Source organism: Cajanus cajan, chromosome 7 (assembly GCF_000230855.2).
Source record: "Cajanus cajan strain Asha chromosome 7, NIPB_CcT2T_4, whole genome shotgun sequence".
Taxonomy (NCBI): Eukaryota; Viridiplantae; Streptophyta; class Magnoliopsida; order Fabales; family Fabaceae; genus Cajanus; species Cajanus cajan.
The window spans coordinates 11,585,779-11,613,670 of record NC_138523.1 but is presented as its reverse complement, the minus strand read 5'-3'; the positions used below and the strand labels follow the sequence as shown (position 1 = coordinate 11,613,670).

Sequence of the window (27,892 nt, the reverse complement as noted above, 5' to 3'; positions counted from 1 at the left end):
ATAACATTTTTTATTTCACTTGATGTAACATTTCTTATAGTGATCATAAGTTTCACGGAGTGACTATCATATATAAGTTGTGACTATCATATATAAGTTGTTAGAAGAATGTTAGTGACACAATCTTTAACATTCTTCCTAACATTGCAACTGAAATTTATTAACATTACATATTTTAACAAATCTCACCTCTTAATTAGGAGAGACTCTTTAAATGAGAATTGAGACTCATTAAAATTTGATTTTCAATAAATTTTGGTCACCATTAAAAATATTAAAATAAAACCTATCATAATTTATTATTTTTAATAAATTTTGGTCAATAAAAATAATGTTAAAAAGAAAATATTAATTAGAGAAAATGTTACGATGATTTCTATCTTGTTACTCCCATGTGCTTCATTTGTTGTCGTGAATTCTTATAACTTTGCTGCATTATTACATTATTGCATTGAGAAACTGTACCAAGTAATTTCACTAATTTGTCAAAGATGGCCACAACACTACTTGCAAGTCATTGATGATGATGATGGAGTCTGAAATTGAGTCTCCTAAGCCACACAGAATGCAGTATCATATGAAACACATCGAATCGCTTGGGCGGAGAATGCACCTCAAAGTGTCTCCGAATCTGCCCCACCCTTCTCTGCATTCTTATATACTGCCTCGGAGAAACACTCATCAAAATCTCCTTCAACTTGGGAACGTCCTTCACCGAAAGCTCAACCGAGAACGTCTTCCAATTCAGAACGTCACCGAAGGGAGGAACATAGTGCTCCGAAATCAGCACAGGAACGCACCCTGTGTAGATCGCTTCCACAACTCTCGGACTAGCAACCTCGTACCCGCTGGGACAGAGACAGAACTTGCTCTTCCTCAGCATGCCGTAGTACGAAACATGCTTCGGCAGGTACTTGTGGACCTCAATGTCTTTGTCCTTGTTTTCCCAGTGCTCCAGGAGAACGGGCCTAATGGGCCCGTGGACCCCCCCTGCGAAGAAGGCCAAAACGGGCCTTTTCGATGCTGATGGCCCACCAAGGAAGCCCTTTATCGAACCCGTTTGAAGATTGATCTCCGGAAATGAAACATCCTTTGCTGGCTCGAATCCTTCTGATGTGTTGGCATTGCAAAGCACTCGAATGGAGTTCTTGTGTAGGTGAGGTAAGGACAATGATGTCTCTGGCCCCTAAACATGGTAACAATTAACAACATAAACAAAAACACTAAATTATGAATGAAGAATGCATGGATTATGAAATAGTGGTGTTGAGTGTTGACCCAGTCATGGCATGCAAGCATGAAGTGATCGGCTCCATGGCTTCGGTTCCAATAGGGATATCTATGAGCAATGAGGTTGACATAGTCTGTGACAGTTTTCTTTATGGGGCCAAAGTCGCGCGAGTCCCTTTCATACACGAATCGCACCATCATGACTACGCTAAAAGGAAGGAAGAAGACGTGTGCTTTCTCTGGATCCCTTGTTCGAAAATGGTCATTCATTTCAATAGCATGGATGAAGTTACCCTCCATGGAGTATATGCTTTTGCATGGTCCATTGTGGAAAACTGGAAGCTCCCCTTCTTCGTACACATACACTTTGAACTCTTTCTCCATTTCTAAGTAGCTCCTGTCAGCAATATTAGATAATATATGTTAACATTTAATAAAATCTTTGATATTACACTGACAACACATATATATAAGGGTGTGACCATATTTGCCATTCTCCAATATTCATAGGGATATATAATATTACGATGCATATATTTGTAATTGGTTATTATGAAGAGCAGCGGCAAATTTGACAGAAGACATGTTAGAAGGATATCAAATAGTTGATGGAGAAAATGAAGTGGTGCATTCATGTACCTGTGAAATGCCTTAGCATTCCAATACATTGGACCTATTGGAACGTAATCTGAATCTTGTGTTTGATTCTCGTGTCTGGCTTCTCTGATAGCAGATCGAGCTTGTGCTAGAATAGCTTCAGTTCTATCTAAGATGCTGAACTTTCTCTTTTGCTTGTGTCTTGGTTTGGGTTCATCAGATTCGTTCACAGGAGCTGATGAATTGAACCATGGTTTGGAGACATTGAGAACTTTAGGTTCGTGCTGTTCAAAAATAAGTCATCAACTTTAGGTCAAACTGTCGAATGCTAAGATTTTGATTTAAATGGCAAACTGATAGAATTATTTTTTTTATTTGGAAGAGTTATAATAACAGCAACAAAATTTAAAACCGTGTGTATCTTATCTTAAAACTTATTATTAGATATGGTTAATTGATAGAATTATCTAGCATTTCAACCGGCAATTTTTTCATATACAAAATTTAAAACTATGATAAGAAAAAATAGACAAATGAAATCAATCACTCAATCATTAATTGACCATAGTAATATCAATAACCGATTTCAAGCAGAAATTGATTTTATCCTAGCTTTTAATAGAAACACCCCTTGTGTATTCAATAATGTAATCTTAATGACTGATTTCAAGGGCAGAGCATGCTTATCTTTTGCCCTCAATTCTTTTAGTTTGAGGATAAAACTTCCTAAAATAAATGAAAATACATTCAATTTGGCCGAATAAGGTTATCTTCGTACCCTCCAATTCATATGAACCAAGCCATGTTTAAAAAGTAGAATGGGATAAATTAATATACCACCTCCATTCTTTTTTAAGGATGGATTTTTAAGAGAGAGAAAAAAAAATTATTTGTCATTTTTTAAAGTTTGAAATAAAATTTAATTACTCAATTTTTACTTATTTTTTAAATTATTTTATAAGTTTATTATCAAAATAAAGAGAGTGAAATAAATAATTAGAATTTTATTTTATACATGAGCATAGTTAATTTGGACAGTGTTCCAAAATTGACAACTAAAAATTAGTTTGCACCTATAAGATGTGACTTTCATTGACGAACATAAAGAAATATAAACGGTCAATAAGTTGTTAATTTTAATGGTATTAAACTCAATTATCTTAAATAAGATCTCAAGTTTAAATTTTATGTATAAAAAAATTATTGTCAAGACTCTACTAAAGATAGTCAATCAAACTTCTCAATGGAAATTAATTGTTCGCGAAGTATCTATTCCAATACTGTGGTTACCAAAATAAATAAATAAATAAAAAGCAATCAATATAAGATATATAACTATATTAAAAATTATTTAAATTTTTAATAAAAAATTAATTATGTTTCTTAATGTAGTACCACAATCTTAAACCATAGACAGTGAGGCAGTAGAAAACAATTTATGCGGCATTATCAACGGTTCCAAAAAATTTAGGTTACTCTTATTCAAATGGGAAAAAAAATGTTTTAAAAATTAAGATTTTAATTTGTATGAACTTTTTATACTATCAATCAACAAAAACCACCTCTAAACATTCCTTCATTGTTGATTTTTCTAATCAAAGATTTTTATTCTATTTTATTTTCTAATCAATTATTTTGAAATTAACTACTATAAAAATTAATAAATTTATAATACATAAAATATATAATTAGTTGATATTCTAAAAAATATCATATTGTCAATATATTCTAATATCGATAAAGTATAACTTGATCGATTTAATAAGTGTGTGAATATTTTAATTAAATTTCTTAATATTAACTTTGATTTTCATATATAAAAAAATTATATTCTAATTATTGTGTCAGAAAATATTACTTTAAGCATGAATTCAAAATAATTAATTTTAATGAACAGATAAAGTATAATCATCTAAGATGTAAATACATGTATATATTTTATGAAATTAGAAAATGTTATTTTAAAAATGAATTTAAAATAATTCATTTTAAATTTGAAGATAAAGTAGAATCGTTTCTGTTAAAAAGAGTAAAATCATTTTAATGTGTAAATATATAATTACTTTTTTTTTTAAAAAAAATAATGAGTCTCACGCCATAATTAACTATGCCATAGAAAAAAAAATTGCTTCACAAAAATTAATGACATTTAATAAAATTAATATCTTAATATATACATTTTATTAAATATTTATCATATATAACTCACATTCATAATATATATATATATGTATATATATGAATAAATTCTATATTTATATATATATATATTTATAATTTCAAATTTGTGTAAATGAATTTTAAATATAAGAACTATATTTTAAATTTAAAATAAATAATTTATATTACAATTCAAAAATATATTTATTTATTGATGATTTATTTAAAAATACTAAAACATAAATTAAATTAGATAAAAATTTAAAAATTATAAATACTTCTATTAAAGAATAGTTCTAAAATATGTGTTTAATATATAAGAGTTAATTTGATTGAGAAAATATATCAATTTTTTACCTAACGTTTATTAATACAACTCAAACACATATAAAATTTGCAACCGTTATTTCAAACAAATTTCCGGTGGGTCACACGATCCTATGGAGTTTTCATCAGTTTTCAAACACATTGAAATGAAATTTTACTTATACAAAATATTAATAAAAAAAACATAATTAAAATATAACCAATGGTACACGATGAAACTGCACACCCTGCAATTATACTTCCAACCATATCCCATTTCCAGTTTTGTTTATAGATCTTTAAGTACAATAAAAAATCGAATTGAAATCTTTATATTTCACCCTATCGCTATCAAATAATGAAAATTGAATTTAATATTTTATTTTGGTGTGATTTTAGAAAGTGAAACTACAAGAAAAGATTTGTCATATAATGACACACACCATATAGTAATATAATAGTGTCATTAAAAATTATTTTTACTTACACAATAAATATAATATATGTTGATATATTGTTAAAAAGTGTTGATATAAGTTATAGTGACACAGATAATATATTATTAAATTTCATTCAAAATTAATATTAAAATTGTGTGTAACTATATGTCAAATAGATATATACGTACATATATTATACTTATAGTGACACTTTTTGTATGTCATTATATGTAACATTTCTTGGAGTGAAAATAAGTGTGAATGAAAATTTAAATTTTATGTTATCTAAAAAAATGAGAAATCAGAAAAGAGAGAAAACATTCATGGCGCATATTAAAAAAGAATAGTCTCCTAACATGAGGATTTAGTGGAATAAGTGGATTGAATAAATTGTGAAACCAATTATAATCGAAGAGATATATTTACCTTTTTAATTGTTTTTATAAATATGAATTAAAGAGTAAAATAAGGCAACGATTAGAAAGGAACATCCAAGTTAGAAACACAAGTTTCCGTTGGTTCAAATCCTTTGATTGAAAGAAAAAAATTGCATTTCAGACGGTAAATTCAAAGAAGAAAGTAAATCAACGATACCAAAATCCATTTGATTTTTGTTGCAAGAGCATGCTCTAATAATTGATTTTACCATAAAAGAAACAAAACCAAAAATATATATCACTGTGTAGCAGAAAATGTGTAAAAAAAGATGCATAACGAATATCAGAAAATCGCAAAGCATGTGAGTGATTAACATTTTTGGACCCAATAAGAAAGCATTAAAATTGGGGAAAAAGCATTTGTGACTTGTGAGTGCAAAAACTCGAGCCTCGTTAGCTTGTAAAGCCCAAAGATTTAACTCTTATATTTTGGATGCAAGAAGGATTATAGAGTTAAATTCATTTTTATCATGAGTAAAATTTATTTATATATATATATATATATATATATTTTTTTTTTTTTTTTGAGGTTTTAAGATTAAATTTTATAAAAAAAATATATTAGTTAATTGTTAAATAATTAATCATTTTAAAAATTAATATTAGTTAATATTTAATAATTTTTAAAAATTGAATTTCCAATAATTAATAGATAGGAGAGAAATATATAATATATATATATATATATATATATATATATATATATATGGGTGAGATGAGAAGAAAAAAATATAAAGAACTTTAAATTATTATTTTTTTAGGAAAATTTGAAATTATACTATTTTAAATTTTTTTACAAATATTTGGATTTAACTCAGTTAAATTTCTCAACTTTAAAAGAATTTCCCTTTTAAAAAGTTAATTAAAAACGATTATTATGCTAACAAGTTAATTAAAAACCATTATTTATTATTCAATGAAAAAGTCAGATCCTCTAAAAAAAATGAAAAAAAGTCAGATTAAGATGCATGTGATTAATTTTTCTTTTGCACTTTTTGATTACCTACCTTTTTTTTCCAACTTATTTTTTGTTTCTAAATTAGGAAAGAATGAAAATAAACAAGGGTTTAGTGGCGTAGTTCCGTAAGAACAAAATAAAGTGTCTTAAGCCAAAATGGGTAGGGTGGCATTAATTACATCTATTTATTTATGAAATGTAATAATTTCATCTCACATTGCATCAATTATCTTCCCTGTGTTTGACTAACTAAAAATAAATTAAACAACAAAAACAAAACCTTCCACAGAAGCAGAAATAGAAAGAAGAAGTGAGGTCTTACAGATTGTAGAGAAGAATTTGAAGGAGGAGTGAAAGAGAAAGAACATTTTGCAATGAAACCCCATCTGCAAACGGTTGGACCCTTTAAAGAGGCAAAGGCAGCAAGCAGAATGAGAGGCACCATGAAGATGAAGAGGTTGATTGTTGAACATGCTTGTGAACACCAACTCCATCTTCTGCTACCATCCATTGTGATAACACAGCTTTTGCAGAATTGGGAAAAGGGACAATTAACTCAACTCAACAAGCATGCCTTCACTCCTGCCACAGCTGGATGCCTTTCTCTTACCTATAGTTATATTTGATGGCAGCAGAAAATTCATGCATGTAGCTGTTTGTTTTCTTGTCTCTTTTTGTTGATAAAACAGTAGAGAGAGAGGGTATGGAAACATAGGATCCAAAACCAAAACAAAAGAGTGGTGAGGCAGGTGAGGTGGAGTCAGGGTTTTAATATTTTTTTATTATAAAATTTATACGGTGTCTCAAAACTCATACTTTCCTTGAATTTATATATAAATAAAAATAATTAATTTTATATAAATTAAAAAAGTTATTAGATATATTTAATTTTTATAATTTGACATAAAATATACAATACATTTCCTAAAATATCATTAATTATACTTATGATAGAAAGTGTTCTTATTTATTATCATAGGAGTATTTTTGTAACGACCCGCCAAGGTTTTTATACCATGTGAATCATGCAACTATACTAGTCGACCAATATAATCATTGAGTCAATAATAATGCACATATGGATATATATGAGTAAAATAAATAAAATCTTTGTTTATATATACAAACTACCCCAGAAAATATGTATATAAATATATATAGTCATCCAAAAATCATGGTAATGTCTTAGTGTCAGTCAAACCCTATAATTAATACATCCTATGTCAATATGACATCAGGACCAAAATCCCACACCTTCGCAATGGTTATCACAGTTCCAAGCTAGTCCTGACATGCTCCCATATAAAGTATGATCATCACAGTCCATCCACATGAAAACAAAAGGGTAAGATAGAGTTCAAAAATCTATCATACAAGAAAAATGGTCCACATTTATGTTATACAATCATCATATCACCCAAACAAGTGGCCTATCCAAGCACTACTCTCACCCAAAATCAGTGACTTATCCAAGCGTCACTCTCATCCAAACCAGTGGTCTATCTAAGCATCACTCTCAAGAAACTCTATGGGAGCTCTTCTAATTTAAAAATATTTTTCCCTCTCCTCAAGTCCTAGGCTAATCAGATGCCATAAGGCATCATATGCAAATAATGCATCATACATGGTCAATCCACCACTATGATCAATATCATCCTCATATAAACATGCATACATATCATATCATGTTTAAACATTCATATATATCATTACCAAGCATACATATGAATCAAGCACCAATTTACATCATATATCATACATATATGAACCAACTATACAACATAGTATCATACAACTTTTTAATCCACATGATAACACCTTAGAACATCAAAATAACATGCATCTCCCTTCAACAATTGTCAAAGAAAATAACACACAGATAGTTATACTCATCCAAATAAGCTCAAATCTATCTCAAAAGAAAAATAAGAGGATAATTTATAACTCTAATGAAGATATGAAATTATAAACAAATCATCTACTTAGCTAAAAATGTCAAAAATTGCAACAGATATAATCAATGCTGACAGCTTGACCCTTGTTCACTAAAACAACCATAATTGGAGTTCTATACCTCCTTTTTAGGTGATTTCGACGCCATCGGAAAGTTAAAATCCAAGGCTACAACTTTTATGAAGACATCAAAGTCTAATTTGGAAACACCAAACCACTTAGCGCCTCCCATAACGCTCAACACTTTGCTTATAGGGATTCTCCCCTCTCACGCAACCCCCAAAGGGCTCAACATTTTTGAAACGGTTGAGTCGTTTGATGATAAAGGACATCATGTTGTTCACCATTTTTAGACCTCCACACTTGAAACTCAGAAAAATTTCACATGCAATGGAAGAGATAACACCCATACACCAAAAACAATTCAATTCAAGTCTTAGAAACAACATAGACTCATCCGATGCATCAAAATCAATCAAAATCCCGTTTTAGCTTGAAAACTTTGAAAATGGGAAAAAAAAACCCTCAAATAAGCAATTCAATCTTCAATTTGTGCATCAATTGAGTTTCTAAACTCACATGCAACCAATCTATCACAATCATAACTTCTCTTACCTGAAAATTGGCTCATAACAGCCAGGAAGAGGAAGAAGGAGAACAATTTTTGAACGATCAACCCACAGACTTCAATCCGCCAAAATCAAGCTTCCTATCCTGAATTCAAAGAAGAGACAGAAGAGATTAGTGATCTAGAAAAGAAGAAGAATCAAATAGAGAAATTTGGGAGAGAAAAGAGCTCATAGACCCAAAACCCTTTTATCTAAAACTTCTCTTTATAGAATTTCTTTGAGAATAAGCTTATGAGACTCTGTTTTTAGAGAAAACCTTATACACTCTTTTCTCTAACGTTAATTAAACTCTAAACAATTAACTTACTATGTAAACTGTTACAATACCCCCCAACAAATAGGAATTTTTGTCCTCGAAAATATATAGGCCTACCTGTAAAGAGGAATGGATACTGTTTCCTGAACTGACTCCACCTCCCAAGTCACCTCACCAGTAGTTGCATCCTAAAGAACTTTCACCAAGCTGATGGACTTGCCCCGAAACTCCTTCAACTTGTGATCGACCACAACTATCTATTTCTTCTCATAGGTCAAGTTCTCTCTAACTTGCACCTCATCCATCTCCACCATGTGACTCGGGTCTCTAATGTATTTCCTCAACTGTGAAACGTGAAATACATCATGTAGGTTAGACAAAACTGGAGGTAACGCTAAATAATAAGCCACCAAACCTACACGACAAAGGATCAAAATTATTTAATTACTCTTTATATTTTTATTTTACTTTCGATCAAAATTAACTTTATAATTTTTTTAATTTTTAAAATGAGATAACATCTTATAAGTACTTAAATAATAATACATTCAAATACTTTGAAATTATATAAGTATTTATTAATATATATATATATATATATATATATATCCAAATACAATAATATATTAAATTTTAAACACTTATAAAATAAGTTCTTATTACAAAAGAGTTTATTATATAAAATTTTAAATTATAAAAAAAAATAAGATTTTAAATAGATTATTTGTCCAAATATAAACTTAATAAATAAATGTGCAAACTTGAAGTCAATATTATGGAAAAACTAAAAGCCTACATTTCTAAAGAAAATGAGAAAGAATCCTACGTTATATAGAAACACACTACTCCATCCATATCCTTTCGTTCACACCCCCTTCATAAATTTCCCTTTTAAATCAAATAAAGCTTGCTTATAATATACACTCTTGAGAAACAAAAAATAAAATAAAATATATATATATATATATATATATATATATATATACTTTTATTTTATTATGATTATAAAATGAGTCACCTTTTAAATTTTCCCCTTAAAAAAGAGTTCACTTTTAAAAATTATTAATTTTAACATTTCTTTTATTTATTTTTAATGAAATTTATTAAAAAGATACTTTACTTATAGAATATGTATTTACTGTCCATTGATAATAATTATGTATAATATTGAAAAATTATCCGTTGAGGGAAACGTAGGTAGCACGTTGGAAAATAAATGTTCAAAAAAACTTGCACCACTAGAAAAGTGTCATTTTCCTGCGAATTTTTCTACAAAATAATATTCGTAAATTTTTTTATGAATATTCTTGCAACAATAATTTCACAAATTTTTTTTACAAATTTATTTGCAAAAAAAAATTTATAGATATTTCTTACAAATTTTTTTATGAAAAATAAACTACAAGAAATTTTTGTAAATTTTGCTATAATTTTAATGATCATAGAAATTTTTTTTCATGGTAAAAATTTGCAAAAAATATTGTAAGAATTTTATTTTGTTTCTTGTAGATTTTCTTGCAAAAATAAATTCGCAAGTAATGTTTACTAAATGGTAGAAAAGTTTCGCAAGTAACTTTTCCTACCAATTTTAATCCACATTTAAATTTATAAGTTTAATATTTTAAAAAAGCTTCAAGTCCCATATCGATTGAAAATAAAACAATTAAAATGTATATAAGTTGGGGCAACACGTACCTTAGAGTTTAAAAGATTATGTATCACATGTTGGAGGTGTGAAAACAAATGCTTCGAATGAATTCATTAGGAGCATTTGAAAGTTGAAGAATTATTGATAGAATTTGTAGTAATTTCTTTAATTCTTTTCGTAAAAAATATTCCTACATAATTTCTTGCGAAAAAATTCGCAGGAAACTTTCTTTCGAATTTTTTTCGCAAGAAATTTTGCTGGAAAATTTCTTGCGAATTTTAATATACGCAAAAACATACTATCCACGAAGGTATTTGATAAGTGCTATGATTTCATTAAGTTTATGGCCTAGTTTGAAGCACTTATATCAATTTTCCTTGCTTTAGACTTTGTTTTTAACTCAAAACATATCTAAATTGTTAGGTGATCACATTTTGTTTTTGAATCATGTTTTTAGGTAACTTACAAGTATTTGGTTGTTATTTTGTAGTTTAGGAGAAAGCTAGGAGAGAAGGAAGGAGGATCATTCTTGGACTTTGTGTGGCGGCTAGAGAGCTCTAGAACCTTCAAGATCAAGCTTCTTCCTTTCTTCATCATTTGTAGAGTTCTACATGTCTATGTGTAGCTAAACTCACCCTTGTTGGGGTTTGATGTAACTAAACCCATTCTCATGTGTAAATTCTAAGCTATCAATCTAAGTTGTTATTCAGTTTTATTGCTCTTTTTCTGTGCATAATGCTTGTTATGGCTTGATCACCCTTAACTTGAACTTAAGGTTTTTAAGAGATTGAGAAATGATTTTAAACCTTTGACTTGAAATAGAGCAGCTAATGGTGCTTATTGCTAGAGATAGAGTAAATGTCATTGGTCTTTCTTAAGCTCTTGTTTTTAAAGCTGGTTTCTAGGTTAAACTATGCAAGAGATTGATAGTTTAAGCTAGCAACTTAGATGCCAACTTGTAAGAGATTAGGGTTGGTTACTTTTGAGAGTGATTGATAAATTCTGAATAATAACTATTGTGAACTAATTAGTGATAAGCATGAGAGGAAGGTTTAGTGAAGTCAAACCCCAACAATTTATTAATATTGCATTAGAATCAAGTTTTGCACTCTAAGTGTTTACCAAAATACCAAAAAGAATTGTTATTGCTTGTTTACATTATTTACTGCAGCAAATCAAACTCTTATCTAATTAGTGATAAGCATGAGAGGAAGGTTTAGTGAAGTCAAACCCCAACAATTTATTAATATTGCATTAGGATCAAGTTTTGCACTCTAAGTGTTTACCAAAATACCAAAAAGAATTGTTATTGCTCAAGTGAAATTGCAAAGTGTTGCGCAAGTCCCTTGGGAGACGATACTCATACTTTCATTGAACTACGTATACGATTTGGTACACTTGCCAAACGAGATAACAGTATTACCTGTAGATAAAATTTCACAAAAAATTCGTAGGAATAATATTTCACTACAAGAAAAACGCAAATTTCTGACGAACATAATCTGTTGGAAAGAAGGAAAGTCTTTCAAAAATTCTCTATTTTCGATGGATCCAAATCCGTCAAAAAAATGGGCATCAGAAAAAAAAAAATCCGTCGAAAAAATTTAATCTATCGAAAATTTCTGACGGAAACATTTGTCGGAAATTTCCGACGGATATATCCATCAGAAATTTGTTGTTTAATTTTAATAAATTTATTAACGTAGCAACGCTCATATTTGGCCTCTCAAGGATTCTATTTCACAACACTTCACTTTTCAGCGTATTTTTCCCTTACTACTCAAAGTCAAACACGCTTAACTGTGGAGTTCTAATAAGTTATAGAAAGGCAGATGCATGTTGTCAATATAGGTAGTACAAATTAATTCATTTAAGTCATCATCAACTATACAATCTCATACTTATATTACCTTTGGATCCCTCTCATTTTGATGTATCCGGACCGTTATAAAAATATAATAATATATATAATAATTATATTACCAATAAAAATAATTATATTATATTTAATTAATCTTTATTTATATATATACTTACTTTTATAATTAAAAATATATTTATTTATATTTAAAATTAATATTGTTATAATTTAAATTATTTATTATATATTTAAAAGTTTAAATAATAATTTATATATTTTAAAATGAGAAGGATTATAATAACACCAGTGTAACTTTTACTAAGTATTACATCACTCAATAACTTTATATTAAATGAATTTTGTAAATCCAACCATTATATTGAAAGTTCATATCACTCTATATGTTTATATCAAATTTTGTTAAAATTGAACAACAACTTGAAGGTAATCAAAGTGTTCATATTTTAGTATATTTTGAAATGTATATATTACGTTAAGTTTTTTTTTATAAGAATGAAGTATCAAATCATATATTAAATTAGGTTATCACGTACCATTATATATACTAGGAAAAAGAGGAAACAGACACTTCTTGTCTTTAAATATTTTTAAAAGTAAAATAATTAAAAATTACTTATTTATTTCTTAAGAATTAAGGGTATAATTATCCATTATTTTGGAGACAAAAATCAGTTACAAGATGACGTATATTTTCCTTTATCTATTATTATAGATAATAAAATAACTATTTAACTATTTATCTTCCATTCATTTTCTGTGTCTCTCTATCTCTCTCTCTATATATATATAGAGAGAGAGAGATTATACTAACACCACTGTAACTTTTACTAAGTATTATACACCGCTCAATAACTTTATATTAAATGTGAATTTTGTAAATTCAACCGTTAGATTACTATAAAAATATAATAATATATAATAATTATATTACGAATAATAATAATATATTTAGTTAATCTTTATTTGTATATACTTACTTTTATAATTAACAATCTACTTATTTCTATTTAAAATTATAATTTAAATTATTTATTTTTATAATTTATAATGATAATAATTTATAAAATTATAAATATTTATTTATTGCATACTTGTAAATTAAATTCTAATATTTTAAATAAATTATAAATTAATATAATATATTTATTTATCTTAAATCAAACATATAAAATTTAAAAAAATGTATTTATCCTTATTTTATTTTCTAATTATCGACCATTAATAAAATACTAACTTAAAATCTTATCTAATTGTATAATAATATTTTTATATCAAATTTAAAATCAAATATTAGTTATACAAAAATATCAAGATCATATAGTAAATTGTCAATAAGATTTTAGTTAAATAATTTAAAATAATTAATATTTCAATTATATTGTTAATTAGCAAAAAATTTATTTCAAAGCTAATTAATTTTTTCTATATTAATTATTAGTAAAATTTAATAACTTTTAATTTAACAATTAGATCGATGAAATTTAATACACACCATGAGTTATTAAGCGGAATAACTTTACCAAGAGTTATTTTATAAATTATTTGATTCCTCCTCTATATATATATTTATATATATATAGAGAGAGAGAGAATATATATATATATATATATATATATATATATATATATATATATAAAGAGAGAGAGAGAGAGAGAAAGAAGTGTTATACTAATACCGGTGTAACCTTTATTAAGTATTACACATCACTCAATAACTTTATATTAAATGTGAATTTTGTAAATCCAACTGTTTGATTAAAATTTCATATCACTTTATATGTTTATATCAAATTTTGTTAAAATTGAACAACAATGTGAAGGTAATCAAAATGTTCATATTTTAGTATATTTTGAAATGTATATATTACATTATTAATTTTGTTTTATAAGAAATCATCTTCGATTAATATATATATATAAAAAAAATTTATATATGATTTAAGAGTAAAGAATTTTCAATTTAATAGTTGGATTCACAAAATTCTCAGTTAATATAAAGTTATTGAGCGGTATAATACTTAGCAAAAGTTATATTGGTGTAATACTTAGTAAAAGTTATACCGGTGTTATTATAACCCTTCTCATATATATATATATATATATATATATATATATATATATAATTTTATTGATCTTTTTTAATATATGATTGTCAATTTTTATAAAAAAATTCTTACATTTTTGACAAATATAAATTTGTCGGAAATATTCCATCAGTAATATAACTTTTCCTACGAATTTTTTTTTCATCATAAAAATAAATTTTTCGACGAATATATCCGTCGGTAATTTTTGACGACGGTTAAATCCGTCGGAAATTTTTGATAGATTTATATCCGTCGATAATTTCTGACGGATTTATATCCGTCGAAATATAAAATTTTCGACAGATTTGCATCCGTCGGAAATTTGCGTTTTTCTTGTAGTGTTTGCTACGAATTTTAGCACAAAATTCACAGAAAAAGTTGCATGTAATAAGAGAAATTCTAGTAATGTTGCCAGTTAAACATGATGTGATGAATTGGAACTTGTTCCAAAGAGTCATTTTGAATATGTTTCATTCTGATCATTCATCATAAAGTCATTTTGATGAATCTGATGAGAGTTCTACTCTGATAGAGATTATTTCTAATGAAGTCTTCATAACATAGGCTTGATCCTTGATATATTCTTATCTCGATAAGGGATTTCTACAGTTGAGGACATTCTAATCAGATCCAAGTTGTTGTGTGTTTGTCCTGTATTTTGTCCTTAGACCACAAACCATTCTAATGCTTCTCATAAATTCTTCACGAGATTATCATAATAAAAACAAGTCTGGACACTTTCTACTCAATTGGCTAAGCTTTTGAGATATTGCTTTTTTTTAATATACTATGTACTAATAAAAAGTTAAATTGTTAATGCAAATATCATATTGACAATATGATGTATCAACAAATAAATAAATATATATATATATATATATATATATATATATATATATATATATATATATATATATATAAAACAAAATCAAACTACTAGAGTTTAATAATTTAGATTATTCAAAAATTACTGTAAAAAGTCTTCATCATAATGATTTTACATAATTATATATCTAGAATTTTTCGAGACCACTATATATTAATAATTTATTTATTAATATACTTGTTTTCATTATTTATATGTTTTGTCACTCATCCTAATTTAGAGATCTCTTATAAGTGAGTAATTTAAATAGTTTGATCATATCAAACTAATAACACAAGGTGATCATTTTAAACTTGTTAGATCAACAATAAATTTGAATATTAATTCACAACACAACATGGTTTCTTGGATGTTACCATTTAAACTAATAAGTTTAGTACTATTGTTAAGGTAGAATAACTTGAATATGCGTCTATGATGACATTAACTAGCTCAACTAAGTCTCTCATAGGATTAACCCATTGATTACCCTCTAAATACTATGCTCTTTCAATACTTAATTAGCTAGGAACTAAGTTTCCGACTTCATACTTTACTTGGTTGGTCACTTGTAATTAGTATAACTCAACTTTGTCCTTATACTATAGTCACTTTATATACATGTGCATCAACCTTGCCCACATATGGCATCAACTAAAGTCCTAAAGGAGACTCAACTATCTTTTTCTAGGGTCAACTATCCAAGAAGGGTTTTCAACAAAATTGGGCTTTCCAAGCACCACAAGACAATATCCATACGACGGGATATGCAACTTTAAAAAATTTCCTCCTCTAGTCCTAGGTTGATCAACGTAATATCTAAATGTCTAAAACATTTTTAACATTCATCATCTAAGTAACACAACAACATACATGCTTAAAGCATATTCAACATAATTACACAACCAACATAGAACATACAACACCCTACATACAACTCAACTCACTTTCAACTTCCAACCATCAATTGTCTATAATTATCATCCTCTATCATTGTGTACAAAATAAACATTTATCAAATTAAAACTTTCAATAGATTAATCTACTATACTTATGTTCACAAATTGTGAAATTAGACAACTAGTTTTCATCAAGCAACCAACACTCGATGTCACACACCCTATGTTCAACACCATCGAGATAGAGAATTCTCTACCTCGTCCACGCTCGACACTACACACTTTGCACTTGACATGGATACGATAGAGACCCTTGGGACCTCACTCCTAGTGTGGCAAAGTTCCATGTCCGTCTTCATTTCAGCCAAAGAGTCTCTATCCGACTCACAACATCACCATATTAACATCCAACATTATTTAGGCAAAGAGTTTTAGCTTGATCATGTTGGATGCCATTCCACCAAAGCTTAGTGTCACAAAGTTAGAGACCCTCTAAATGATTGCACTTTTTACATACTGAATTATAAAAGACCGTACCCTTAAGATAAAGACTAAACAAAGATTATAAAAAGAGTTAATCATCCATACACTGCTAGTGTAAAGTTTTTTTACACTGGCAACCAATCATATCTTTTAAATTATTTTATTTTATTTTTAGTTCATTAAATAAGCAAAATGATATTTTTTTTTGATCAGCCAAGCAATAAGTATTATATATAATATGGAAGTACCAGAGGTACTCAATTACATATGTAAAAAGTCACAAAGCAAGCCTAAATAATAACTTACTATGGATTACTTAGCTTGTACCTCCATAGTTATAATCAGAGAGGACCTTCTACATTAACAAAATTAAAGTGCCTTAATCGTAGTACAATTAACAGTCTTTAAGAGAATCAAAGCATGGAATAAGATTTGAACACCAATCGTGGATAGAGAAAGTGAATCCTTTACATTTTGCTTTGAGGCAGTGCCAGACTCTAATTTGCACCATCTCCAAAATGTCATTTATATCTTCCTTTTTATTGTTGAAAATCCAGTCGTTTCTCCACTTCTAGATATGACACTATTAAAAAAATGATATGACACTATTAAAAGATATAATTAGTTGCTAGTACAAAAAAAAACTTTACACCGACAGTGTATAAGTGATTAACTCTTATAAAAAATAAGTACAATGACTAAAAAAATATATCTTAAACTATGAGACTAAAAAGAATTAATAAAAATAAATATGAAAACTAAAAATATTTATTTTATAAAAATTAAAATATAACATAAGTGAAATTATAGCTTAAAAACATTTTAATCTTTGTATTTTTGCTATTTTTTGACACCTTAATTATACAGATATATGACTCATATACCGCAGTTTCAGTTTCAGCACTCGCCATGTAATTTTTGGATTGGGTTTTTCTTGTTGGATTTTTCCTAATATATTTTCGCTTTTCAGCCTTTTAAGTTTATAAACGAGTAATGAGCTTTTCTTTTTGCCCTTTTGTTCCCACGTGTCATTCCTGCATGTACTTTTCTTTACGTGTTGTTTTAAAACTGAAGTGAAGAATTACGTAGCATGCATTCATTTTCATATTAATTGAATAGACCTCAAAGAACTCACAAGTCACAAGTTTTTGTGCCACTAACTGAAACTGCTACATAGGAATACATGGTGAATGAGTTTTCTCATAATAAAATTTAATAAGACATCGTGATGTAAAAAGAATTGTGTTTAATAAGAACTTATCAAATTAATACCATTAAAAATATGTACAATTTTTTTTAAGCTTTCAATCCGAAAGGATGTAAATGCTTCGTATTAGCAGTCTTCCCCAAACTTTTCCTAATTATTATCCAACGTGAATTAGGATGGGGAGAAAAATGTAGCACCATTGAAGAGGTAAGGTGGTAGTTTTGTATTGTAATTTAATTGCTAGAATCATTTGATTGTGATGACATTTAATCCACCACCACCACAATTATATCAACTCCCAATAAAGAAACCTCCACCAACAATTGATCCCAGAGATTAACTCGTTCGTCTTTTACAGGCTCAAGTTGTAAAAGACTTTTTGGACTAGAAAAAAAAAATGGAAAGAAAAGAAGGGTAAAAAAAATGTAAATAAAATAAGATAATTTAAGTTGTTTGGATATAGAAAAATAAAAGAAAAAAGGGAAAATATTTTGTCTCTTGTTTAATTGAATAAAATAAAAATAAAGAAAAAATGTACGTACAATGACATAAATATGGCCAATAAAAAGAAGTGTATAAAATAAGGTTAAATTGGTTTTTCCCTTTCAAAAAAGCAACCTTTCAGCAGCTATCTTTCAGATTTGGGAAGAACAAAAATTAGAGCGGGTCCCACACAAATTTATTTCCTCAATTACTAGCAGAGTAACCAAATAAAGGAAGATAACCAAATTTTAAAGAATAAACCATAATTAGTATTAGTTTTTTCTTTTGAAATATAATTTCCTCCTACCTAGTCACCTATTTTAAGGATAAAATATATCTCAAATTGCTAAACTAATGGAACGAAAAAAAAGAACAGAATGAAACGGAATGATTTTGAAAATCAGTCACTCCACCATTAGTTTTTTACATGGAAAGAAAGAAACTCATCAAAAGGTAAATGGACTACTTTTATTCTTTCAAATTAAATATACTTTTAATCTACGAACTTTTGTTAATCTTTATTTCTAATTTTTAAATATATTTATTTAATTTTAATCTCAAAAAAAATTTATTAACAAATTTTTTAAAGTACACTCCTTTGAAATGAAGGAGTGCGCTTTAAAAAATAAAGTACATTCATAATTATTAATTAAAAAAATTAACAATTATTAATAATGATAAAATCGAATGCACACATATATATAATAAAATTTAAAATTAATTATAATAATAATCATTAAATTTTTAATTAATAATTATTATTGTATTTTATTTTTTAAAATAAAATTCTTTATTTTAGATGTAAAATTATACATTTTTACTAGATGTTATTGATTTTATTTAATTATTTTATTGTGATGATTTAATATTGATTGTTGAGAAACTCTGAAATTATGAAATTTCTTATGAGTTCTTTTGGTATCTAAAGATATTTCTCTAGGCAGAGATTCAATTTGATCTTAAAGAGAAGATATTTAAAGTTTCTTTTGAGACTTGAACTTTAAAAACTTATTTTCTCAAAGAACTTAGAGAAAGGACAGTGAGAGATGCTAATAAAAATAATAAATGAAAAATATAGGTGAAAAAATCTTAAAAATAATTTACAAATACTTAAATTATAAGAGAGAGGATAGAGAAAGAAAAAAAAAAAGAAAATGAAAGACATATAGATGAGATAATAATGAAAAACATGAAGAAAAAAATTTAAAATAATTTACAAATACTTAAATTTTAATTCTTTATAAATTTTTCACCCAAATGTAACATTTCATCCTAAGACATTTCAAATTGATAAAAAAATATATATATAAACTACACTCTTAAAATCCCTGGTTCAAACACTATTTCTTCTATATACTTCCTTTCTATTTAAAATATTCATATTTTATATGTATATAATTATTTTTCATTCTATTTTTTACACAATCAAACGATAAAATAAAATAAAAAAAAAACCTTCTTTCCCCTTATTTTTTCTGCTACTATATAATCTAAAAGTAATTTTATTTTTTATTTTTCACTTTCTTTCCTTTCATTTTTTTTCATAAATAAAATAAAACACAAAGTTACAGCAGAGGTGACAATTACAATGAACCATGCCTTAGGCCCACTAGCATCGATCTCAAATCTCAACCCAACTAACCGCAGTATACTGTATACTTGATTTCTTATTTAAATAAAAATATCTCGTAAATTTAATCCATTTTATTTCAAGGATAATAAACATACCTTCACTACTATACTCGAGAAGCCTTTCTTTACTAAGAGCCTGATACTTACTATTTGTTAAAAGAACGGAATAACTATAATAAGAACAAGAAAATTGACAACAATGTTTAGCCGAGGCCATTTGCATGAATGACTATGACATGTCGTCACATATGGACTACATAATTGAAAAAATATTTGCATTTTCTGGTTTTACCTTATTTTTATTTAAGAAAATTTCTATAGAAAAAGTGGAAAAAAAAATATATAAATTGATAAGAATTTCTCAAATCAAACAGCTCCTTTAGTCATGTCATTCTCGTGAGGCTCATGTGAAGGTTATTCCCTTGGTTCTTCTCAAACTAGTCCTTCACGACTAGTGTTCTTCTGCGAACACAAGGCTGTTTCATTCAAGGTTTTCAGCATTTAAAAGTTAAAACGCAGCACCACAATGCTCAGGCTGCTGTTAAGCAAACAACAACCTTTTGAGGGCGCTTATATTACATTACAGACACAAAAGACTAGTCAACAATAGGGTATTTCAAAGGTTCCAAAAACAAAACATAAGTTACATATTATAAAAATGTAACAAGCTGTCACACTAGGTAAAAAGCACTAGTTTCCTCTAATTAACTAATGACATGCCCGAAGGGGCCACTTCCTTTCCAACTCTTGGAAGCGACCGTGGAATTAAATATGACAAACTTGTCCACTAAAATACACAATAATGACTAGTGCCTAACACCATCATCAATGCATTAGAAGCTGGAAGTCATCATCATTATTCACCACTTTATAATCATAGCCAAGTCTGTTGGCACGACCGTGGAACTCATCCATATCATTTTTGGGCACCTGTATTCCAACTAGTACATTTGCTCCAGTTTCACCCTGTTGGCCATAAAATCATCAGATATGCATAAAAACAGTAAAACACCATGCAAAAAAAGGATAGAAAGTCAAAAATTTCCCACCTCCCCTCGGTAATGGAATAAACTAATATTCCAACGTGGACTGAAGGAGTCCAAAAATTTCATCAAAGCACCAGGTCTTTCTGGAAAGGTGAAACGACAAAGAACCTCATTCTGAACGTTTGACCGGCCTCCCATCTGAAATGTGTTCAGAACAAAGTTAACTTAGTACAACAACACAAACACAGGATCAGTTATTCAACTTTTCATGATAGTTACATATTTAATATGACTGTACCAAGAAGACGAGACAAACTAATCAAATGGGGCGGCCTAGTCATGTGATGTTACATAATTTTCAACATGTTAGCTTAATTTGGACTGGAATTATCAGAAAAATCCTATATACCTAACATCAATATTTTTACAGTGTTTGGTGGTTGGGAATAGTGTTGAGAAAAAGGTAAAGATATAATAAGCTTCACTAGAAAAGAAAGTTTTGTCGCCTACACACCAGGTAACGCAAGTGGTCTTTCACCAAGTCACTTTCTGTGAGATTGTAAGTTTTGAGAAGACAAGATTCCATCCTCTCTTGCATTGCTCTTAGTTCTGAGACTGTGTGAACTCCAACACTGCATGCAAATACAATAGACAATAAAATATTATGAGCCGCCTTAACATATACCAGTTTAAACAGATATTTACCCCAGAGAAAATGGAAGTTAATAAAAGCTAATAAATTGGGACAGAGAGATGTCAATTAACATAATACTAGTGGTAAACAGATAGTTGCCCTAGAGAAAATGATAGTCAATGGAAACTAATAAATTGGGACACAGATGTCAACATTGAGGGTACATATTGATTTTGTTGGAGATCCCATGTTTGACTAGTGATATGAAAAATATATATAGTATATGAATGAGGATAATCTTCACATTTTAAGTTAGTTCTGTAAAGATGAGTTAAGTTCCAATCTACTTCTTAAGAGGTTTTGTAAGGTTAAGTTAGATTTTAATCCACTTCTTAAGAATTTTTTAAACATCTGAAATAAGAAAAAATTATTGATCTGACCTGTATAGGACCACCGCCTTCTCATTAGAGTTATATCTATATTTGAATTCTGTGATGTTGACCTTCCCCACCTGCAAGGCAAGATAGAAAATAAGTACAAACATGAACACTTCTAGAAAAAATGTTGGTCAAAGTAGCAGACATACCAATTGACAAAATTGTTTAAAACTGCCAGGCTCCTCTGGCATAACAGTTGCTAGCACAGCCTCTTGTTTACGACCAACATTTGCAAGTTCAGTTACAACCCTAAGTTTATCAAAATTCATGTTTGCTCCACTGGTTATTACTACAATATTCTTCCCCTGGATCCCATTATACTTGCAGTATGCCTCAGCTCCAGCTAGTGCAAGTGCACCTGCTGGTTCTAATATGTTCCTTTTCTCCTCAAACATATCCTGCAACAAGTTTTACTCTTGTTATATCCCAAAAATTTAAGTCACACAAATATGTACTTCTTTTCATTCAATGGACTAGGCAATCAAAATTCTACATAAAATTAAGTTCACATTTATGATAGTATGAATAGAAGAGCTATATTGGGACCAATAAAAACTCCAACAGCTGAACAGCTATGCACCTAGAGACGGCGAGTAAGCAACAGATATAGATACGGGAAACGGGAAACAGATAAAGATAAATCTGGTGTTAAGAAATTCTTAACAGGCTCTTCTAATTACTGCCACCATTCTCTCAAATATCCTTCATCCAACCTCAACCGAGATACAGAAGAAAAAAAGCATAACCAAAGATGTATAAACACAAAGTATTTGATTATTCTTTAATTACACAGCAACTAGAAATAGTTTGCCAAGATATTCTAGTTCCTCTAGCTATTGTATGAACTATACTCCTCCAGCATCCAATTTGAAAATTGATATTACTTGCTGTGTGTTTCATAAGTCATCAAGCAAATCTCAATTATTAATACAATCAAATACTTTGCAAATATATGAATTGCACTAAGGAGAATATCATATATATGAAGTTAATATAAATCTGATAAGCATCAGAGATTTAGAATGCAAACTTCACAAGCAAATGAACATCTCACCTTTATCGATGCACATATTGAATCACGGCTTACTAGAACAACACCATCTATCAACTCCTTGCATATGCGAAAAGTTTCTTCACCAACCTCTTTAACAGCTACACCATCTGCAAATCCTCCAACCTGGTCCAGAATCACTCTCTGGTCATGATGGAGTGACAATGCCATTGCATTTGCATCAGTGGGCTCCACCCCAATAATCTTCACCTGTGAGTTCATACTAGACATCAACAATCATATCTTAAAATGAAGAAAGACAATCAAAATCAAAACAACCAATAACATAAAATCATGTAAACCTCTGGAGAAACCCTCTTCACATAAGCTGCAATACCAGCAATGAGACCACCACCTCCCACAGGCACAAAGATTGCAAACAATTCATTAGGCATTTGGCGCACAATTTCCATCCCAACCGTCCCCTGACCCATAATGACATCGGGGTGATCAAAAGGAGGTATGAATGTCCTACCCTCCTCTAGCCCCCGCTTCTTAGCATATGCTTGTGCCTCATCATAGGAATCTCCCACAAGCACAACCGTGGCACCCAGCGCCTCCACAGATTTCCACTGTAAAGTTACAAGAAACAAAAACAAATAACTTAATTGAACATGTTTTCTTTCTCTTAAGAAACAAGAAAGCAATAACAAACACAAACAAAACACACCTTGATTTCTGGAGTGGTAACAGGCATAGCAATCACCGCACTGCAATTCAACCTCTTGGCAGATAATGCAACTCCTTGAGCATGATTCCCAGCAGACGAGCAAATAACCCCCTTCTCCAACGTTTCACTCGGAAGCTTTGCCATCATATTATAAGCTCCACGAAGCTTGAACGAGAAAACCTACACCGCAATTTCAAATACTCATTCAGTAACACACAAACGTATGTTGCTTACTCATTTTTCAGCAAACTAGATAGTATCTCTAAAACACAAAACAAAACCCCACTATGACAAAATCCAAGGAAACACATTAAGCCTGCCATGGCTAAAACTTATAAACAAAAACAAGAAAAACTGGAGCAAAAAAAAAAAAAAAAAATCTTTTAAAAGAGCAAAAGATTTATTTTTAAGAATTTCAAATTATTGGATTTTATAATAAATAAAAATAGGGTAATTTCTGATTAGTACAGAGTGTAACGTAGCTACAAAAATAAAATTTTGAACAATGATTGCACATCAAAATGAAAACTTGACATGGACCCATGTATGTAAACAAGGTGGGAACTTACAGGCTGCAAATCCTCCCTCTTGAGCCAAACATTAACACCGAGTCTATCAGAAAGCTTTGGCGCCAATTGAAGAGGGGACTCAATGGCCACGTCATAGACCTTGGAAGAGAGAATATTCGTCAAATAAGTCATCGCACCCATCACGCCCTCGCTCGTTTCGGAACCCGACCGGCTCGGAATCGCGCCGACGTAGCCAGGCGGGTACTGGAGGGATTCCGGCGACACCCGGGGCCGCGGAGGAGCCACCGCCGAGAGATCCTCCACAACCACGGCGGAGGCGGTGGAAGAGTGCGCAGCCTCCGGCGGTTTGGACAGCTTGGCGGCGACGAAGGGCTTAATACGGGGGCGCGGCGGAACGGGGCAGCGCGCCATTTCGCGGCTGTGGTGGCGGCGGAGCAGTGGCGCGGGTGTAGGTGTGACGCGCAGGGCATCCATAGTGTGGTTGGGGCAAAAAATTTATGAGTTTAGAAAGAATTGTAATTTGTAAGTGGTTTACATATATAGTTTATATAATAAGGTGGTGTATATAATATGATGTAAATCAATAAATACACGTTTGTGATAAAAAATAATATTATTATTTGTTTTGTCTTCTGTTTTGGTCTGAGAGTTATTATTATTTTAAAGGTGATGGTAGAGAGAGGAGGAGAGAGATCTTGTGCAATGCCAATGGGTAGGGTAGGGTACTAGAAATGTTTGTCTGTGTCTCATGTTGTGAATAATGTAATAGTGTGTTTCTGTAGTGGCATGGGGTCAGCTTCCTCAACTACTTAAGGTTTGGATCCTCTCTGGCTAAATACTTCACCACCATCTATCAAAATCTGAACCCTTGAATCATAATTGCAACAGTGACGAGTAAGGAAAACAAAAGAGAGAATTTGATCTATGATTAAGATTTTGTAGGAGAAGCAGAGGATCATGGAAAAGTTGGTCATGCCCCACACGATAATATTTTTTTATATTTTAAAAGCTAAAAAACATATATTTTAAATTTGAGGACAAAAAGATATATGTAAGAAATAAAATTATTTTTCTTTGAAATTACAGGAATTAAGAAGATAAATCGTGAATTTGTATGACAAAAATAATTTTTTATATTTTAGGGGCAAAAAAACTTATTAAATTTGAAGGATTAAAAATATAATTAATCCATGTTTACTTATAAATTATGTTTTAGATTTATAAAAAATAGTTTAAATTATAATTAAAATAAGTAGATAGTTTTTGATTTTGCAGAAGATTTTGTTAAAAGAGACAAAATTTATTTAAGTGATCTCTACTTTTTTTTGTTGAAAAGAATTAATTTCTAATTATCAATTGAGAATATCCTTGATTCACGTCAAAATAAAAAGTTGTTAAAAAATTAAATATATAGATAAAAATAAGTTAATAAATAATCATTTTAATTTTTTTTAACTAGATACATGTTGGGTTGTTAAGAATCGAACCAAACCATTTTAAATCACCAAATTGAAAAATAAATAAATAAACTGACCTAATTGAAACCAACAAAAAAAAAATGGTCTTGTTTAGGTTTTGGTTCTCGTAAAAATGATGCACCACATATCATCATAATTTTTACAAAGCACTTAGGCAAGTTGCATAAATGGGTGCTATTATTATTCAAATTAAAGCAAAGGAAATGAAGTTCAATCATGAGAGAAGCACTTGGACAAAAGAAAAAGAATTTTGGAGCTTGTGATATGGTGCACAGCCATGATAATTTTACATGCCCTTAAACCTCTTGGGAGCACACAAGCAGTGCATCCAATGAAGCACCTCTACACCTTCTTGTGGCACAAGAAGAAGATAAAAAGGACTTTGTTGATGTCCAGCGTCATGTTTGAAGGCTTTGATCCCCCTTTACTCAACTACCTATACTTTCACCTTAACCTTTTTCTGCTATGTTGTTCTAATCATAAGTCAGTCAGTACTATTAGAGTATTGTTCGCTTTGATATTAACTGTTGTAATTTTGCGTTTGAAAAAATGTTCAACTAAGTTAAAAAGGAAAGATATTTATAATTTACTTTTAATCTTGATTTTTAAATAATGTAAGATTTTTAGACATACAATAATATATATTTTTCTAAAACTTTGGTTTTTTAGAGAATAATGTGATTCCTATGCTATTTGTCTAATGATAAAAGGGGATTAAAGGAAAAAATAGACGTTTATATCAATTGTTGTAAAAAAAATAATAATAAAAAAAATAAGCATACTTATTTGTCCTTTGTTTTGATGTATATAACTCTTGTTGTTCGATATTTATGTATATACAATGTTATGCTTCTACTGATTGTTATGATGTAATCATTATTCTATGCTATACTATGAATATGATACATATCTTTTTTTTTTAGCTCTAATATATGTTGGTAGCATAAAATTGATGTTAAGTTGCATGGATATTTTACTTGTAATAGTCTTGATATTTGGTCTTTTATATATATATATATATATATATATATATATATATATATATATATATATATATATATATATATATATATATTTTGTTTTCATATGCTCTCATATATACGTAAACATCCTAACATATAACTTGAACTATGTTGCTTTTCAAAAAAGTAGAGTCCGACACTCAAAAAAACAATTAATGCACTATAACAAAAATTGTTTTTAACGACAATTGTTTAATGGCAATAATTTAATTGCCGCTATTTAATTATATAATAAAAATATTAATGGCTAATATATAATAGCCACTAAAAGTGTATTTATATTACACTAAAGTTTACTATTAGCGATAATTATTTATTGAAAAAAACTAGTCCTATATCGATTAGAGATAAGATAATTAAATAGTATATAAGTGAGTAATAACTATCATCTTATAAGTTAATTTATAGGGTTGAGTTAGACTCTTAATTCACTATAATAAATTAGTATAAAACCATCCACTATTACCAAGTTCAATAGTGCTATAAAACAATTAGAGAGCAACTTTCACCTTATAAATCTCACATCTCTTAAGAGATAAGACAATTAAAAAAATAAATTAAAAAGGAATAAAAGTCACTAAATGGATGGAAAGGAGACAATTGAAAAAATAACGTTTAATAGCCTTTAAAATGGCTACTAAAATTGCCACTAAAAAAAATAAGTTTTCCCGACAATTTAGTAGGTCTTTACCAGCATTTTATATAAATGTCGGTAATAGTATTAGCGACACTGGATACACCAGCCATTATTTAAATGCTGGTAAAAAAAATAATGACCATTTATATGGTCGCTAAAGAATAAATTAATTGCCACAAAAACCTAATTTTGGTGTAGTGATGTATTTCTAAAACTAATTTGGCCAAAGAAAGTTTTTGAAAATATAGCAAATCAATTAAGTTCACTGTAAAAACATTATTTTCTTTTATAACAG

General features: G+C 29.0%; 2 protein-coding genes across 2 annotated transcripts; both read right to left on the bottom strand.

Annotated features, from left to right (window-relative positions):
- Window positions 1–329: 329 nt before the first annotated feature.
- On the bottom strand, window positions 330–8,086 carry LOC109793923 (putative glycosyltransferase At5g03795). Its single transcript, XM_020353400.3, has 4 exons — window positions 6,451–8,086; window positions 1,870–2,111; window positions 1,279–1,627; window positions 330–1,186 (listed from the first exon to the last, which is right to left on the bottom strand). The coding sequence occupies exons 1-4, from the start codon at window positions 6,637–6,639 to the stop codon at window positions 515–517; spliced, it is 1,452 nt and encodes a 483-aa protein (XP_020208989.1). The 5' UTR covers window positions 6,640–8,086; the 3' UTR covers window positions 330–514.
- Window positions 8,087–20,652: 12,566 nt separating this feature from the next.
- Window positions 20,653–25,052, bottom strand: OMR1 (L-O-methylthreonine resistant 1). The gene is made up of 9 exons (XM_020353221.3): window positions 24,500–25,052; window positions 23,931–24,110; window positions 23,563–23,832; window positions 23,264–23,470; window positions 22,359–22,607; window positions 22,213–22,283; window positions 21,653–21,770; window positions 21,202–21,336; window positions 20,653–21,118 (listed from the first exon to the last, which is right to left on the bottom strand). The coding sequence occupies exons 1-9, from the start codon at window positions 24,932–24,934 to the stop codon at window positions 20,978–20,980; spliced, it is 1,806 nt and encodes a 601-aa protein (XP_020208810.1). The 5' UTR covers window positions 24,935–25,052; the 3' UTR covers window positions 20,653–20,977.
- Window positions 25,053–27,892: the final 2,840 nt, after the last annotated feature.

Bases quoted from the DNA above. Each gene is read 5' to 3' on its own strand.
- LOC109793923 (XM_020353400.3), bottom strand. From the start codon at position 6,639: ATGGATGGTAGCAGAAGATGGAGTTGGTGTTCACAAGCATGTTCAACA. The intron at 2,112-6,450 runs GTAAGACCTCAC...ATTTTTGAACAG, and splicing joins CAAATTCTTCTCTACAATCT to CACGAACCTAAAGTTCTCAA. The intron at 1,628-1,869 runs GTACATGAATGC...TATTGCTGACAG, and splicing joins AATGCTAAGGCATTTCACAG to GAGCTACTTAGAAATGGAGA.
- OMR1 (XM_020353221.3), bottom strand. From the start codon at position 24,934: ATGGATGCCCTGCGCGTCACACCTACACCCGCGCCACTGCTCCGCCGC. The intron at 23,833-23,930 runs GTGTGTTTTGTT...GTAACTTTACAG, and splicing joins TTACCACTCCAGAAATCAAG to TGGAAATCTGTGGAGGCGCT. The intron at 21,771-22,212 runs GTCAGATCAATA...ATTTGCATGCAG, and splicing joins AAGGCGGTGGTCCTATACAG to TGTTGGAGTTCACACAGTCT.